The 18,054-nt window shown below is 36.3% G+C and overlaps 1 protein-coding gene across 5 annotated transcripts in view; it reads left to right on the top strand.

Annotated features, from left to right (window-relative positions):
- Window positions 1-18,054, top strand: part of UTRN (utrophin) — a 348,412-nt gene that overhangs the window by 267,291 nt on the left and 63,067 nt on the right. For all 5 annotated transcript variants that reach the window (XM_014263434.2, XM_014263436.2, XM_014263435.2 and 2 more), the window contains 5 exons: window positions 181-327; window positions 1,727-1,805; window positions 6,731-6,791; window positions 16,274-16,335; window positions 17,298-17,372. In XM_014263434.2, the coding sequence (XP_014118909.2) occupies window positions 181-327; window positions 1,727-1,805; window positions 6,731-6,791; window positions 16,274-16,335; window positions 17,298-17,372 (424 nt within the window). The remainder of the gene's footprint in view (window positions 1-180; window positions 328-1,726; window positions 1,806-6,730; window positions 6,792-16,273; window positions 16,336-17,297; window positions 17,373-18,054) is intronic.

Raw genomic sequence — 18,054 nt, 5'->3', positions numbered from 1 at the left:
ACATGATATGAGTGATACAATAAGAATATTGAAGCGAGTGAATTTTCTTTGCTGAGAACTGACTTGTGTGCAGTTGTTTAGCATAAACTGCCACATTGGGCAGGTCAGCACCATGGGGAATTTACAGTGGCTTTTGTGCTGCTCAGATACCAACTGAACATAAGTGTATGCTTCTTTCAGGCTTTTAGAGAAGAAATTGCTCCCATCAACTTAAAAGTGAAAACAGTGAATGATCTGTCCAGCCAGCTGTCTCCACTTGACCTTTATCCATCTTTAAAGATGTCTCGTCAACTGGATGATCTTAATATGCGGTGGAAACTCTTACAGGTATTCTTCTGAATATGTGCAGTAGGTGTGTGGGGAGGGATATTTCTCACTCTCCTCTGTTATCTTAAAAGATTCACTTATTTATTCATTACCTCTTTCACTCAGGTGTTATTCTGTTAGTACCAATGCAACAAAAGGAGCTGCCTTCCCTGCTGTAGCTTGGCCAAAAGCTTTTTCTTTCAATCAATTTCTGCAGTTTATTCAAAGAGGAAATCTCATTAAAGCCTGGGGAATAGTGGGAACTATTGCTGCATGGATTTTTTTGTATGTCTTGTAGCAGTAGATTTTACTGCATAAATCTGTGTCACTAAAAACTTGTGTAAAAATTTCTGTTGTTTCCAGCTTGTGTGAAAGCTGTTTTGTTTTGTCTTTGAATGTTCAGTTTCTGTAGGAAATTTCACTTCAAGTGATTTAAGTATTACTAGAGCTATAACAAGATATAAGCAATAGCAATTCAGCATAAAAAGCAGAAAAGGATATGCTGAGAGATTCATGTTGCTTAGTTATGATTATTGTGCTTAAATGGTCTGAGAAAAGTAAATCAATGTGCCTGATTACAGCTGAAGCTCATAACTAGTTTCACAGTGAATGATTTAGTGAAGCTTCTTACATCAGTTAAAAGTTCATTTATGAATTTTTGAAGCTTCTCCTTTTTGTGTGTTAATTTTTGTAGGAAATACTTATCACATCTCTTGTGAGGGTGGTGAAAATTAATTTTCAAAACCTGAGCACCAGTTTTCTTGGCCAGTAGTTTTGAATGAGTCACTCCTCGGAGTCAAAGCTGTTATTGTGTCATATCAAACCTTTCCTTTTCCTAATACCATTTGGTAGTGGGGTTTCTTTTCTTACTTTGTTTGCAGGTTGTTTCCTTTTTTTGTTGTTGGGAGGAGGTGGTGGTGTGTGTGTGTGTCCTCTTGAATTTAGTTAACAAAGCAACCAAAGTACTACTGGATGTGCTACCGCAGTTTCAATTAAACTGAGGGGAGTCAGGTCAGCCAGTGAAGCACAATCTTCCAAAATGGTTCTGTGCTGGAAAGGCAGCTGTGAAATCTATGCAACCAGACTGAGACCTGCTGACCATGGGAATTTGGACAACAGAAAGGTTGGGAGGGGGTCAGAAACTTTCAGCAGTAAATACAAGTCTGTATTTACCATTAAACTACTGCTGTTCATTATTGATCTACAGCTCTCACATGAGAGAACTGCAAGATAGAAACATGATTCTCATTAAGCAGATGAAAGAAAATTATGTAGCCTTAAAGAGGTGGAGGTCAAATAATTGCTGTGACTCACAAATGGATTTCAGTAAAAGAAATGTAATAAAGTGGTTTTCTTATCATGGCCTTGGTGTTGCAAAGTACATGCAATGTAGATTTTGAGTGTGTGTGTTTATGTGTAGGTGTCTGTAGAGGATCGCCTTAAACAGTTACAGGAGGCACACCGAGATTTTGGACCTGCATCACAGCATTTTCTTTCCAGTAAGTTCCTTGAATTAATAGCTACATGTAAAATATTATGGCTTTCTCTAACACTGACTGATCTTTACTCCAGGTGTCCCTGTGGCTTGAGGAAGTTGTTCTTCTGTGCTATTATCTACCTCCTTGTTTTTGTAGGGGTGTTTCATCCTTATAACTTCATTGACATTTTGACTAGTGTGCTTCCCACTCTATCTTTCTGAGATGGTTGTGCCTTGTTGCTTTATTCTTTGTCCTCTGCTGCAGTGTCTAACCAGTGACTGTTCCAGAATCTTTTCATGTTTGAGACTACATCTTTTCATCCTTTGCCAATTCTGTCTTCCGTTTCCTTTCCCTTCTGCACTTGCTGGGATGGAACAAAGGAAGAGCTCCCCAGATTCCTCTTTTTTTTAAAGACTCTGTGTCATACATTCCTGGAACTTCAAGTAAAGGGCTGGGAAAAGCAAATATGCATTGTTTCCACAGGATCTATCCTTGCATCTTTTTAATAAACATTTTATGTGTGTAAGCCTATAATCTCACATCTACTAAGAGGGCAGAGCTGATTGGTATAATTGTTACACATAGATAGGTTGTGGTATCGAGGTCCATGCTGGTTTCCTGATACTCCAGCCTACCTGCCATCATCAGAGCTAATGAGACAGAATTTTAACCTGATCACCTCTCCAGTTTTTATCTAAGAGCTTCTATAAAAGAGATAACATTGTTGCAGGCGTTTAGAAGTCAACATAAAAGTGAGCAGCTCTTACCCTTATGTCACTGTATAGCTAAACTGCTAATAGAATTTAAATCACTAAATTAATCTTGATTTTTTTTCTTGATTTATGTTACAACTGTGGTTTTATTTTGAACTGACAGTTTTTTTAGTAAACCAAATACAGTGTATAGAAAACATTACAGATGTTATGCAAATCAGCAATTTCTGGAGCCATTTTGTCCTTTTTTTAAATTGACTAAACAAACAACTTTAAAAGTATATGATTTATTTCTTTTTTAAAGCCCTAACAGAAATACTGCATATTGTTGCCACAGTGATTTTGTAGCTCTTGTCTTGTCTCAAACTTGTATCCTGGTTAGTGCACCTATGTAATAATTTGTTAAAAAGATTATAGCTAGAGTGCTACCTTTGGCACTGTTGAAGAATGCCAGATGAACTGTTTGTAAGACTAGTCAGTCTAGTCTCTGTAAATAAAACAAATTAGGAAGCAACATAGAAGTTGTTTCTCAGAAAACAGCTAGCTCAGAAAATAGCTAGCTCTTTTATGCTAGTTGAGGGAGAATAGTCCACATGTAAAACTTGCCAGGAGAAGTTGGCTGGTTTTGTTTGTCTTGGCCTGGATGGTTTCCTTGAATTTGCTTACAACATGCTACAATAAAACACTGTGTTCACAAGTCTGAGTGGTGAACTGGCTTTGTTGCTGATTAAAACATTCATAGAATCATGTCCACAGAGACTATGCAGTGCCTTATCAGCACTTCTCAGCCTTGTTTAGGGAGTATTCTTCAGGCTTAGGGAGATATTCAGTTTATGTTACATAACAAAGTAAAAAAGGGGAGGTTTCCAGGATGGTTTCCATGTTGGTAGATTTCACAAAGGATTATAGCTAAGTAGCACAATTTTGGAAAAACAATATGTAGTTATTCATTTAAACCATTTGTCAAAAACCACCTGTTTCCCCACACCAAATACAACTAAAGCATCTTAAGAAAGCCCAACAACAAAAAAACCCAACAACCAAACCTTTTGTAGAGCTTTAAGAAGACAGAGTTAAAGAATTTACATCTACAACTTTACATTGTGTTTGGTAAATGTAAGTCAGGGACAGTAACTTCAGAAGTAAAATAATAATAGAAAAAAATCATTAAATCTGTAAAGTTGAAGGCTTTATCCTGATAGGTTGAAAGACTGTGTATTCTAAATCAAAGTTTTCAAACCTTTTTAGCAGCGATAAATGACTTCTAGCTGTGAGGAATAAGTAGAGTAGTAGTCTGAATAAAACAGTTTCAAGCTGGGATTGATCATATATGTATGTCTTCTGCAAATCTTCATTTCCAAAGTTGCACTTCAGAATTAGAGGGCAGGATTTTAGCTGTGCTTGTCTAACAGCAACTATTTTCAGTTTACCCCACCTACCTGTTACTTTTCCTTCAAATACTAAGGAAACAAAACTTGCCATCACACCATTTTCAACTGACTGGTTATCATTTAATCAGGAATTTTTGCTAGCAAGACACGTATTTCTGACTGTTCATCAGATTCATAGAATGATGGAATAGTCCCATTTGAAAGGGACTGACCTCAAAAGATCACGTAGTCCAGCTTTTTACAGGACAGGGAGCCTAGATGAGATTATCCAGCATCCTGGTTCCAGCCCTGTTTAGTACAGTGATTTCATCTCTGCAGTGGCTAGAAATGTTTCTGTACTAAAAAGACACAGTGCAGCGTTTGGTACTGCTGTTTGACTTCCTGGAACACCAATTGCATGGATTCATGCAGACCATCACTATCAAAGGGCTTCAAAATATTTTTGAAGACTGCCAAACAATGTATTAGCCCTTCGTTAAATGTTCTGTGTTAGGAGTCTGAGGTAAAGCTGTATTAGTAGGCCACTGCAATCTACAATCCCTCTTTTTGCTGAACTATTTGTCCCCTCCCTTTACTGGGAGGCAGAATTTGGTTGTTTCTCAGTGCTTTTGAGATGGAAGGTAGGCACTTTTCAAGTTAGTTACTGCTCAGTAAATTGTATGCATCCCTAACACAGATAAAGGTGAAGAATCCTTATATTCCATTATTCTTTCCAAAAAGATAGCTTTTTGCTGCCTCCTGCCTTTAGAAATAGTAACTTGATTTTTCTGTAATTAATTTATATTCCAAGTCTGATGATCCACTACTGTCTGTTATGTTTCTTCTATGCTTTCTAAGACGAATCCATGAACATCCACAGAGCACTGACTCCACATGTTCCCTAACAAACAGCTTACGTCTCCAGTGGCTTGCTCAAAGCATCTCTCAGCCATACTAATATCTGCAGGCCTGCTAGCAAATGCCAAGTTGATAACTGCTATGTTCAGTTTTCATCAGTGATTTTTAAAAGAGAATGGTAATCTAATTTTCCAGACTTTCATACAGCAGAGAGCTGGCAATGTTTTACAAATGTTGTTCCCAAATAAATAGAATATGACTTGTTCCATAATAATCAGTAATTCAATTGATTACATTGTTTAGTTTGTATTTGTCTGTGCAGAATATCTATATCTGTCATAGCAAATAAATTGTAGTTAAGCAAATTCTTACTTAGCTGACATAATTCATGTGCTAGAGCAGGAGCCACCATAGGTGCCAGGTTGCAACACTAGAGAATGAAACTCTAAAGCTGATATCCACCTTCACCTATCAGATTGATTTTAGGTATTTTCAGATTTATGAAGGCCTAAAGGTTACATTTTGGCAAACTATATCTGTTTGAGCATTTAGCCTTTACTGTGTTTTTTCTTTACCTACGTCTTTATTGCCAATTCTTCTTTAAATAAAAATGGAATTTTCTCTTTTTTTTTTCCCCAGTAAAGAAAGTGGTTTACTATATTCCTGTAATTTCTCAAATATTCTCCCCAGTTAATCTGTCTTTCAGCACATGAATATTTCTTAAATTATATAATTTCTTAAATTATGTTATATATGTTTTAGGAGAGGTCACAGCCGTGAAACCCTTGGGCACCAGCCAGGTGGTAGCAGGGCAAGACCTATCTCTCTCTGTACCTGCAACAGCTTATGGGGCTTATACAGCTTGTAAGGCTTCACTGCAGTTTTGAGAGGTCTTTAGGGAAGAGAAGTGAGTTACTTTCAACTTGGTTGGTGGTTTGTCTTTTTTTTCTCCAGAGAGGGATGAATCCTAAAGCAGGCCTATCTTGCAGAAAATTACATTAATTGAGAGTTTAATTACTTGAGATTCAGGGTGGATCAAAGCTGTGTCTCATTTTACCAAGGTTCTAAATGGGGGCTGTTAGGACCTGAGAGCAGGCGCTCTGTGTCAGAGGCACTGAGATATGTGTGCAATGTAAATTCATCTCATTGGTTGATCACTTATTCCTGCCTGTTCTTTCAATCTCTGCTTCTACAGAGAATCTAGTGCAAGGAGTTTTTCTTCCATGCTAAAACCCTAATTACCCAGGCACTAGTCTGGTAATTTCTGATCTGTGTACCTATGGTTTTTCAGTAAATAGCTATTCTTAGGTTGAGCACCAATGGTCCTGTTGGCCCAAACACTTTTTACCTTTTATCCCTTGGGATCTTCAGATCAGCAGAGTTGTAGTATCATGTATGACTTCATGCCTTTTTCAACTCAGTGTGCAGAAGGCTTCCTGATCTTGTGAATCATATTTGATCTGCATAAATTCTGCAAAGATAACAGTTCTTTAGCAAGGAATGCAAAGGTTTTAGTTGTTGTTTTCTTGGCCATACAGTGTTAATCAATACTAATTTGAGTTGAAAGTAGGAACTAAAGGTTGTAACTAATAAAAGCAAGGTTGATATTTCTTCTTGTTCTGTTGCAGAGTATTATTTATGCTAGTGAAATAATTTATTTTAAAAGCATAAACTGATAATAATCCTGTAGAGGTAGCAAAACAAATGTCTGCAGTTTCCGTAAATGAGTAGCTTGCTTGCTCAGAATTTATCATCCTCCCTTGAAGTAGAATCATCACATTTGTTTTATTTCCAGCATGGCATCAAATGGATGCCTGTAATCATCCTGATAGATTGCCATAATTTTCTTCTGCTGCTTTTCTAATTACTGAAAGTAGTCTGGGAAATATTAATTGTTTCCATTTTGTTTTTTATAGCCATATTAATTGTAAAATAAATAAAAGATAGTTAGATTTTCTAATATGACAGGTGCTTTCTAATAACTATCTTCTCTTTATTTCCTCAGCTTCAGTACAGTTTCCATGGCAGAGATCTGTTTCACATAACAAAGTGCCCTATTATATCAAGTAAGTTTTCCTTTATCCTTTTTTTCTTAGGTATAAAACTATGTAACTATAACCTAGCAAAAATACATAGGTACTAAGAAGTTGCCAGAAATGTTATCTAGAGTTTCTCTATGGAGTGTTATGCTGCCTATACTATAAAGTCATGTCTTTTGCTTTGCATGCTGCATAATTTAGAAATACATAAAAAAAAGTCACTGACAAGCCCTAATTAAAAACCTCACTCAGATAAGAAGCAGCAGAGGCCCTCCAGTGTAATACATTGTCAGTGTTCAAACTGGACTTGTTCTTGTGTGTGTGGCTCATTCAGAGTATAAACTGTAGAGGGAAAAAAAATAGTTTATTTAAAATTACAAAGTTCATAACCCAGAGCAGAACGGTGGTGACTATTATCAATTGAGGCCATTCATCATTTTGTCCAAAATTCCTTTGGGAACAGGCACATCTTGACTTCCTTTTGTCATCTTCTTTACTTTATGGGAGTTTTCATAGTGATTGATATTAAGATAACTTTTACTCTGATATAAATATTTACAAAAATTTTGCAAGTATCTTAATTACTTGATTATCTTGAGATACTTATTTTGAAAATAATAAGGAATATCTAAGTTACAGAGGTGTGGAGATATTGAAGTGTTCTACAAAGAGCAATCCTTAACTTTGCTTTTCTTACTCTACCAGTGTTTATTTTGCTTGCCTGTACTTTTAAGGTCAAATATTGCAGCTTTGAGAGAAGGATAGGCCTTTGCTAGAAAGGTAAATGAAATTTTAAAACAGTACAGTGTGTAAGCAAGACTGAGAGTAGTTCATTTTAGGCTGAGGGAAATCTGTGTTTAAAATGTTATCAGTTTGGGTTTGGGAAAAGAGTAGGGTTTTTAAGTCTGTAGGATGACTGTGAATTGGACTTTAAGATAGTTCATTTTAAAAGAACGTGAGGATTTTTTTACAATTGCATATTGCTCATAACTCTGAGAGCCACATTTTTGCTTCAAACAATTTACAAGTACTTGAGAAGTTGGGAAAGCAGATAGCAATAAATCTGTCAATCAAACATGTTAGTATTCTTGAGATGTGACAGTTGTTTTTAAGCTGTCATATGAAGATCAATTTCTTTAAAGGATCTGAGTAGGTAACCAGAAAAAACAAAAACCTGCTATTAATATCCTTGAATTCTCCATAAAAGCATTTGTGCTTCTGCTCAAAAGTTTTGCAAGAAGCAGCAAAAACTGTGACATGCTGTAGAAGAGGTTCCTGCCTCCTTCCCAGTGGAAGAAGAGAGGGCAGTAGTTGGAGGTGGAGGCACACTCACTGCTCAGACTTGGGCAGGAGTGCTGTTAAAATGATCACACCTGCAGCGGTAATTCAAGGAAAATGCTGAAGTGGCAAACAATAGAAAGCAGGAGGAAAACTACCCTAAACCTTATTTATCATTTATTTCTTGTAGGTATGTCCTTAGTGGACATGGAAAGATTCATCTTCCTGCTCTACCTTATCAGAGTCAATAGCTGGAGCTGGGGGCATGAGTGGCCTCAGAGGGTTCTGTGGAGCTCACTGGGAACAGAGATAGGAACAGATGGAACAAACTAAGATATGCCTTCTGATCTGTGCTGAGCAAAGCAAAGACTTCAAACCTGAATATTTCATATGTTTATCTTTTTTTTTTCTTATCTAATACATTCCTCTTAGGTTCTCTCTTAACCTACTTCAGAAAAAGTTCAATTTTTGAGGTGGTTTTTTGTTTGTTGTTGGGGGTTGTTTCGGTTTTTGGGTTGGTTTTTTTTTTACTTTTTTTTTTTTGCTGGTTCAGAAGAAAATCTTTCCAGTATGTGCATTAGGTGCAATCCTTCAGGCACCCAGTTGGTGACAAAGTATCCCCTGGTACAGTGGCCTTGCTCCCTTAGTAGTGCGTTGGTGGCCCTAGAGCCAGATTGTGGAATGAAGCCAGCTGGAGCTCAGAAACAAGCCCCAGCATCTCTTAGAAATTGGTTTTAATGGTCTTTCATAGAAATTCTGGTCGGGGGGCAGAAGTTTAGGCCAAGTTCTTTGAGGGTCAAGGTCTTTTATAGTAGCAGAGACCATTGTTTTACTTTCAGGATGGCTTTAATGATGTCAACAGAATTAACTACTGCATCTCAAATAAGACTTTTCCAGTTATCTTTCATTACTTTCAACATGATATATGCTGCTAAAGCAATGTCTTGATTCTTGTGTCTTGAAAAAGAATGATGGTACACGTAACTAGTAGGATTTATACTATTTTAAAAAAAACATGAGAGTTTCAGTAGCTTCACAGTCTGGAAAGCAGGCTGACCTTGGCAGTTTCCTACGTTTTTTATTTCTTACTGATCTAAACATCATTGTTTTCAGCAGCATCTAGATAAATCAGAGAGTTGTGGAAGATAAAGCAGAAAATAGCTGATTCTGAACTTCATTTGCTTTCTTATGATGAAGCTGGAAAGTACTCTTGGCCTTACGTACGCTTTTAAATCTTTGTTACTTAATTTGAGACACAGTTTAAAGAAGAGAGAAAATACTGACAAGAAAACTTATTAGTTTGGAATGATTACATGAGTCAGACAATTCAAGAGGACGATTAATGATGGGTTTCTATATAGAAAGAAAAGTTAGAGAGGGAGAAACTGACTTAATTTTCTTTTTTTTTTTTTAAATTATACTATCATCTTTCAATGAGTTGCCTTTGATGTAAAGCACAGCATGAGTAGAAGGAACAGTTGCACTAAGTCTCAAAAACTTTATCATTTGAGAGCAACTGGGTGTATTTACAAGAAGACTTCTATGTTCAGAGGGAAGATTTAAGATGTCAGTTGTTCATTTTATGGTAAAGCAGAACAAGGATAATAAAATTATGATCCAGTGATTGGTGGCTGAAAAATGAGAAGTTTTTAAAATTAATTTTGAAAGGGAAATAAATGCTAATTGAAGTCAGGTTACTTAAATTCTGAGTAAGAACACTTTTTTTAGACAACCATTAATTCATAGCTTTACTTCATTTTGATAGCTTTTTGTCCTTGAATGAGAAGTGTAAAAGACTCAGAAAGCAAATGCCTGTTACAGAATATTTTATATTTCTGTAGTCTGTGTCTTCTCTGTCATGGTAAAATTCAATGAGAAAGTTAATCTGTAAAATCTTGGTGCTTCTGGGGAAAAAAAAAATCCATAGTCTTTCATAGTTTGTAAATTGAGCTAATGAGCATCTGGAAGGAAATGCTAAACAGAAGGCACAATATTTATCAGTGCACTTTAGGTAATAAAAGTGTGAAGTTTGGGCAAAAGGTTTGGCAAACTTGCCATTGAATATGTTTTTCTTAGGTTGGTTTGTAAAGATTTCAGATTTAATAGGGAAAATTTTTTGTGTTGTTGTTTTTAATTTATATCTATTTGGATCACACAAATAAGACATTCAGTAACAGTATATGGCCTTCATAACAGTAAATGAGGAAAAAATAAAGCCTATATTGCATAACATTTCAATAAAAATATTCTAAAGAGAAAGAGAATAATAAATGAAACACTATGATCATTGAACATCCATGAGGGAAACATGATGAATATTCAGAAAACATAATTACCCTAGCATTTCTCACTGTTTTTCTTTTAACTATAATTTAAGTGTTCTTCGGCCATGTACCTTTCAATGCCATAAATTATTAGATATTTGTGCTGTGCAGAAGAAACAAAAGGGTAATACAGAAGAGGTCGCAGTGAGTTTAATCTCATGCAGGGCATTACATAGGAAGAGCAATTTCTTGTTGCAACCATTAAATTGATCGATGCCAAACTCTCCATAGTTGCCTTGCCTTTTCTGTAATCCTGCAAAGTGGCTGGCATCACCAGCGTCTTGGAAATCCTATTTTATCACCTCCTACATTTTGATCAGCTTTATGGGGATAGGAATAAAATGTTTTCTGCTTCTCCAGTTTTAAAGACTCCTTAGAAAGTCTTTTGCTGATGTTTAGTTTATGCGTGTATGGGGAAGATGGGGAGAAGTAATGGAACAGAGAAAAAAAAAATATTTTTTCTTATTATAATTATATCCATAATCTCATTCTTATAAGTATTAGGTGTTTCCCTTAGCAGGGAAAACAAAATCTAATTTACAGAAGGATGTAATACTGGTTTGAAGGTTTGAGAGTTTCTTCAATTACTAGTTCCTGTGCTCATCTTTGTTTTCAATTAAAGAAATGCAGTAGCACATTTCTCTGGAGTGATTTCAAAATATCTGCATTTAAATTGTTCTACCAACCTCTAAGGTGCAATACCCTTGTGCTGCATTATACCAACTCTTTTCAACACAAAACAGTCTTTTCTAATGGGCCATTTGAAATTTGGCAAGAGTAGCAAAGTCACAGTTCTGAGTGCCGTCATTTCATTAGTGATCAGAAAAGATTCTGATTTTGAGTAATGTTTTGTGCAAATGACTACAGGTACAGAAAGGTACTTAACATAATTCCAGAGTGCTGTTTCTTGTGGTGTTCACCAGTGATTATCCGTAGAAGCCTTGCCCATGATAAAAAAATGATAAAAAATACCCACAACCTGTTTCTGGTTTTCTTTCTTGTACAAAAAAGCTGAAAAGAGCAAATGGATGTTTTTTCACTGCTCCATGAGCATCTTGAAACACCTGGACTTAATCCATTCATTTCAATATTTATTTTATTTCTAGAGCATAAATTAGATGGCATGCGTTAGCATGTTTCTCAGCTTTTTATTTACAATCAGGAAGTGTTTTTAAAATGGATTATTTTTGCCAATTATAATTAGCTGCCAGAAAACATAATGGATAGGAAACAGATTGTAAAGATAAATGTTTGTCATGTAAGTTTTAGAGAACTTCATTAATGTGTGGGGGGTTTGTAGTTTGGAATATTTCATGGTTACCATGTTTTTCTGTTAGTGAAATTTACACAAATGGATTTAGACCTTTTAAACTACACTGCTTTGTCAGGTAATATATTCATAGATGCATCTTTTGCTGTGTGGCTCATATTGGGTCCAAAAGTTAGGCAGAAGAGATTTAGAAGACTCTTGTTCTGAATAACTCACTATTTTTTTTTGGGGGGGTGGGGGGGAGGATTGGTTCTCAGTGAAACACTTTTAATAGCAGAAATCCCTCTTTATGCCACCCACTGAACAGAATGAAATCTTGGACCCTGGGCTCCTGCACACCTTGAAAAATTCTTTTTTGTTGGTGTCATCTGCAAGCATGATAAATAATGGGCCCAGTTGTTGTTCACCGTCAATCAAAGTTAATACCACCTCAGTCTACAAGTAGTTCTTGACATTAGCAGGGTACTTGCAAGAGAAGATACTCCTTGCACGGTCATCAGCGTGACCTGGGACAGAAGTGCCATGATAGTTGTAACAGAGAGAGAAGACTCTGCAGATTTCTCTCCTCTTGGTTAAGTGCTTGGTTTGAATATTTTCAGAAGTTCAGTGAGATGATTTTTTTATAGCTCTTATTAAATTTACAATCATGTGCTTTTTTTCCATGGCTTTGTCCAGAGATGTCTGGCTTTGGTGCCTAAATGAAACCACCCATGGAATGTATGTGGTGGTGGTAGCAGCACTGCCTGGGCACTGAAGCTGCTGCCTCCCTTGACCTGTACAGACTGTTGAGCTGGTGATTCATTCGCTCTGAGCCCATTCCTCTTCTCTGGGGGTCCTTGTATGGAATTGTTCGGCTGTTACCAATGGCTTTTGGGATTAGGCTGGCACAGTCACGCTCACCCTCTGTAGTCACTAAGCAGCTGTCAGGTAGTACAGACTTCAAGGTGTTGGAAGGGATTCTCTCTTGCCTTTTTTCTGTTGCACCGGATGATATTCGCTTGGCCTCCTTTCTCACAAATTCTGTGTGGCATAGAAAGAAACTGAGTGATGAGTTTTAAAAGCCCATTAGTCTTTAGCAGTCTGGCACAAATCTGTTTCTTTTGCAAATAAAAGAGAAACAGAAACATGTTTTATGGTCATTCTTCTATTAGGCATAAATTTAATGTGTTCTGTGTTTTTCTATAAAGAGAAAATTTAGCTGTTTAGATATTTACTGCATCAAATGGAGAAACAATTTTTTCAGTGCAGGACACCAAAATTTTTGATTATCTCATTCGCTTTTTCTGCTTCATGTTAAGTAAACACAAAATAGAAAAAAAGCATATTTTTTGTATGGCGTGTTGTCACTATTAAAGTGATTTTAGTCTTTCAGATAAAACTGTAGTGAAACTCTGTATTTAAAGTATACAATTTCAATAATGAAAGTGTTGTTTGCTCTTGATTCTTGGTAACTTGATTTAGGGGATAAAGTTTGATTAGTAAAATCAGCTCTGTTGTTTGCTCTTGATTCTTGGTAACTTGATTTAGGGGATAAAGTTTGATTAGTAAAATCAGCTCTTATTCATTGCATATGGGTTTATAAATTACTTACAAGCTGGAATCTAAATTGCAATTAACCATACCCACATCCTTATTAAGTATTGCAAATGTGCAATGGAGTGTATTTCCAGAGGGGGGATTAAAAAAAAAAGGGTAGGATTTTATCCAAGTGTTTAAGTATTCTTTTCTTCTATATTTTCAACAACTCAAAAAAGAAAGAAAAGAGAAAGGTCCAGACACCCTATCTAAATAAACTGCACTTCTGCCGTGGCTCTCGGGAATATCCACAGCACCCCACTAGTCAAACAAGGAACTATGTGTTTAATGCCAGAAAACAGGGAACTGGGAAATAATGGCTGCAATTCAACAAAGTCCCTATGATCATGGCTTGTTTTGACATCTTAATTTCTAAGGTAGTGAACAGGATTTGACTCAGCTAAATTGCATGTAGTTCACATGCAGTGTTTGCATTGATATTTCAACATTTAAAATAGAGGGAAATGTATTTCTGTGTATACATTTATTTACAGCTTCTGTCACGGTACTTCCACCTACCTTTATTTTTAATATAAAAGTTTGAGGGTGTTTTAATTAAGGCTTTTTTTTTTCTCAGAATATCCTAAGAAATCCTTTTTACTTAAATGCTGACAGTAAAATCACCAGTAGTTTTGAGGTTTTTTGTTTTCTTTTGGGGCTTGACTTTTGGAAGTGGCTTCTTAGGTAATTTGCATTAAATCCATGTCTTTAAAACAAGCTTTATTAAAGTGATCACATATTGTATTCATTTCTGTGGGCAGTTGCAGTGGGTTTAGTCAACAATTCTAAATGGGCAACATGATATTTATAGCATCCTGTTAACGTGATAGTGCAGACATTTGGCAGCTTCCAGAGTAGTTTTGAGATTATTAAATACGTTGAGCAGTATGAACTATTCTATTTTATTTCCTGTCCCTATTTTACTTCAGTATTTACTGAAGCTGTATATGTTCATTTTTTCTGATATACTGTAGTCTTTTGACACCAAGGTGAGCATGCTGGACAGCACCGGCCTTTACCATGGCAGAACATAAAATCCAAATACATTCTTTCTTGTTGCTGGCTTCATGATGATTTATTGGTGTGTCTTTTACAGCAGAATGATTGTCAATCTCCTTGTTTTTTAAATTACTTTTCTGGACAAAGATAAGCATAGTGCAGTTTTAGAAGTGTCTTTCTAAAAAGTGAAAACCCACGGATTAAGTGGCGTGCATTAGCTTTGGAGTTTAGCAGTACCAGAGCCTCGACCACCTTATGGGAAATTTGAAACATGAATGGAATTAATGTGATAATGATATCAAAATGAAATCAAATGAAAGCTTCTATTCAGGAAGATGTGTTCAGAAGTAAAAATATATTTAAGTGTTTTCTTCTGAACTGAGGATAGTTAGTTTAATTCGTATTTTAGAGTCAGTCAAGGTCTGATGGAAGTGGTTTTGATTATTGTATAAATCTCTCTTGTTTAAATGTAGTCATGTTCAGTCAGCTACTACGGAGCAATCACAACGAGGGAAAAGAAGATTTGTATCTACTGTATTAATAGGAAATACATATTTTGCCTATGAACTTCCATGAAAAACACCCCACAAAGTTGTGATGGTGTCAGATAGACAAATGAGATCCCTGGCAGAGTGTGAAGTGTGCTGAGGGGAGAAGCTGTCTCTGAATGCCTGGGCTAAACTCAAAGCTGGAAGGGTTATTCCTGGTGGATGGACAGTAAAATGAGGATCATGTCCCATGTACAGAGACCCATTTCATGCACTTTCCGCTGGTGTATGTTTGAGGCTGATGCATACACAAAAGGGTCCTCAGCACTTACTTTGTTAGAAGCCTGCCTTGCCTTATGGTACATGTTCTGTCTCTGCAGTTTCTTGGAACAAGGACTTTCTATACCATTTTTTTGTACCACCTAGCATAAAAGGGTTCATTCTTGGTTGGTTTCTCAATTAAAAAAATAAACATTGATGATAAATGACTGTGTACTCACTGAGGTACAGCTATTTATATATAGCAAATGATGCTACAGTTCACTATGTTTAATGCCAAAGTGGCCTTTTTAAAGTCATCATTTACAACCAAGTGTCCCTCTATGCAGGAAAAAACCGGGTATATTAACAATTTTTAAATAGAAACAAAGGTGAAATACTTAGTGCTCTCTGAGCATTGCTGTTAAATTTCCTAACATAGCATAATTTCATTGTCATTAACTTTCAAAGGGAATCCTATGATCCTTTTAACATGACTTTTCTGATTAATTGCCTTGCAAATCTAATTCAAATGTAAATACTTTGTAAGACAAGAATGTACAATCATTCCAGCAGTTAATATTGATAAATACAAGTAAAGTGTGTCTTATAGAAGGGAATGGGAGATTTCAGTGGACCTAAGACATGTTTTGACCCCTGTGGCTGCCAACTTGAAACCCTGATAAATTGAAACAGCAACACCAAACAGCAGGTTAAGGGATGCTGCCTATTGAATCTCTGTTCTATGAACAGTAATGTAGAGTATGTCCCCTAAATCAAGATATTTATTGTTTGTGTGGCTGTGTGAATTGTGAATAGGCTTCCCACTGGACTCCATAATCTTAAAGGTCCTTTCCAGCCTAAATGGTCATGTTACATGTTAAATAAATGTTACAGGTGAAGCTTAACATCATTGTCTGTGTTCTGATACATGTGCTCAGATATGCAGTGAAGATTGAAATAAAATCTCAAAATTTTTATTTTAAAATTGTTTTTACAGCTATATTTGTTGTTTTACAGCACAGGAAATTTTGTATTTTACCTTACTAGTGTATCTCTTAGCTGCAGGGTCGGAGTCCAGCTCTTACCATCACAGTTAGAATCAAAAGTAGATATTGTTAAATATAGGTGGGCTATTAACTGATTAACTTTGTGGTTATAAAATCGATGAGCTGGGTGGTACAGATCATGCATTTTAATTAGAGCTGAGGGATTTCTTGCCACTGAAATGAGAAAATCAGAATATTGTTAAAATTTTATTCTTTGGAAGTGCATATGTGTGTTTCCTGAAATTTTGATTACTTTGTTCCTTTGTAGTCATGAAACACAGACGACTTGTTGGGATCATCCTAAAATGACCGATCTCTTCCAATCCTTAGGTGAGTGCATTCATTAAAACATTGTAATTTTCATTCCATGAGTAAAAGCTGCTTTTGGATATTGACCATGTTTGAGTTCTCATAATAACATTTCCCACTTTGTGATAATGCACTTTGTCCAAAAACAACTGCCTTGGTCACGTCCTGTGTTGTCTTTTGGCAATGTTAATTCTAAACCATGTACTCTGATTGTGCTTTAATGCAGTACCTTGGCCTTTCTTATTTTAATTTCACAAGGAATTGTCCAGTGATACAGGCTCTCAGCATGTTTAAACCAGAGCTCTGGTCTGCAAGGAACTAATTTTGGTAATAGAGCAGCTGCCTTTTCAGTAAAAGCTAAACTGTATTATGGTACAACTAGTTCAACATGCCCTGATAGCATCAACATTCACTGTGAAATCTCCCATTCTAAGGAAAGGAAGGGTAAAAATACTGTTAAGTGAGGAAAAAAATATTTACTGTACCAGTTTCTAAAACAGAGCTTACAGCTATGTGACTGTCCCTTTTAAAGCACAGTTTGCAAGATCATGGCATATAAATTATAGCTTAAGCCATTTTTTCTGTTACTGTGATATGTTATTTGATGGAGTTGTAAATTATTTGGGAAATTTACTGTATTTGAGCAATTGTCTGGGAACTATGTACCAGTGCAAAATATGTATGTAAAACTCTCATGGGTGTATATATATATGTATTATGTGTGCCAAGAAAGTGCCAGCATTTCTGGAGGGCTGCTCTCTTTAAGGTCCCGGACTCTCAGAGTCAGGAGGCTTTCCCTGAGGGTGAATTGGACTGAGGTCCCAACTTGTCAGGGTTTTTAATTTGTTCTGATATATCCTGTTAATTCATTGCAGAGAAGAGAAGGGATATCAGACTTCTCCCAAAATATGAAGATTTATATGTAAAGGAAAGTTATGGGCTCTACTTTTAGGGCTGTTGATGTTTGTGTTCTGCTGTTTCAGCTGACTTGAACAATGTGCGCTTCTCCGCCTACCGCACGGCCATCAAAATCCGCAGACTGCAGAAAGCACTGTGCTGTGAGTTGGCCCTTTGAGGGAAGTTGTTTCCCTACAGTACTTGGGGAAGGGGGGGTCAGCTTCAGTCTAACAGCATTAACAGTGGACCAGAGTCATCCTTGACACACTGTCAACCAGCAAAATGGCAAGAAGAGTTGCCAACAGTAGGTGCCATTATTGTAAATAAATAAAATAAATTAATAAAAAAAGAGGTGCAGCAGGTAAGTTGAAATGGCATGCCCACTAAGAATCATTTCTATCTCAAATTTTCTGTTCTATGGGTAGATTTATTTACTTACAAATTTATTTATTTATATTTCTAGGTATTTAAAAAGTATTTCCTATTATATCACATCTGTGGTTTAATTCAGCAGCAAGTTGCATGATTACCATGTTCATTCAAAGTTTAGCAGCCTCAGAAGTGATAGATCAGGAGATCTTCTTCTGGCCTCTGGGCTTGGGACTTCTCCAAGTCACACAGCAAGTACCACACTGGGGATCTGTGCTCTTCTTGAGTCTCCTGTGCAAAGCAAACTGAATTTTAAAAACTGTGGAAAACTAAATACGTAAGAACACGTGTATAACAAAGAAAAACAGGGTGAAGTAGAAAAAGCAAAAGGAAAGTAGACAATTTTGGAAGGAGATGTGGGATGTGAATGAGAGTAAAAGTTACAGATTTTAGACCTTTGGAAATGTATTGGCA

The sequence above is a fragment of the Pseudopodoces humilis genome, chromosome 3 (assembly GCF_049639895.1).
Source record: "Pseudopodoces humilis isolate 2021_Gansu_Grassland_sample_001 chromosome 3, ASM4963989v1, whole genome shotgun sequence".
NCBI classification, from domain to species: Eukaryota; Metazoa; Chordata; class Aves; order Passeriformes; family Paridae; genus Pseudopodoces; species Pseudopodoces humilis.
The sequence above is the reverse complement of the archived record's forward strand: the minus strand, read 5'-3'. Positions and strand labels throughout refer to the sequence as shown.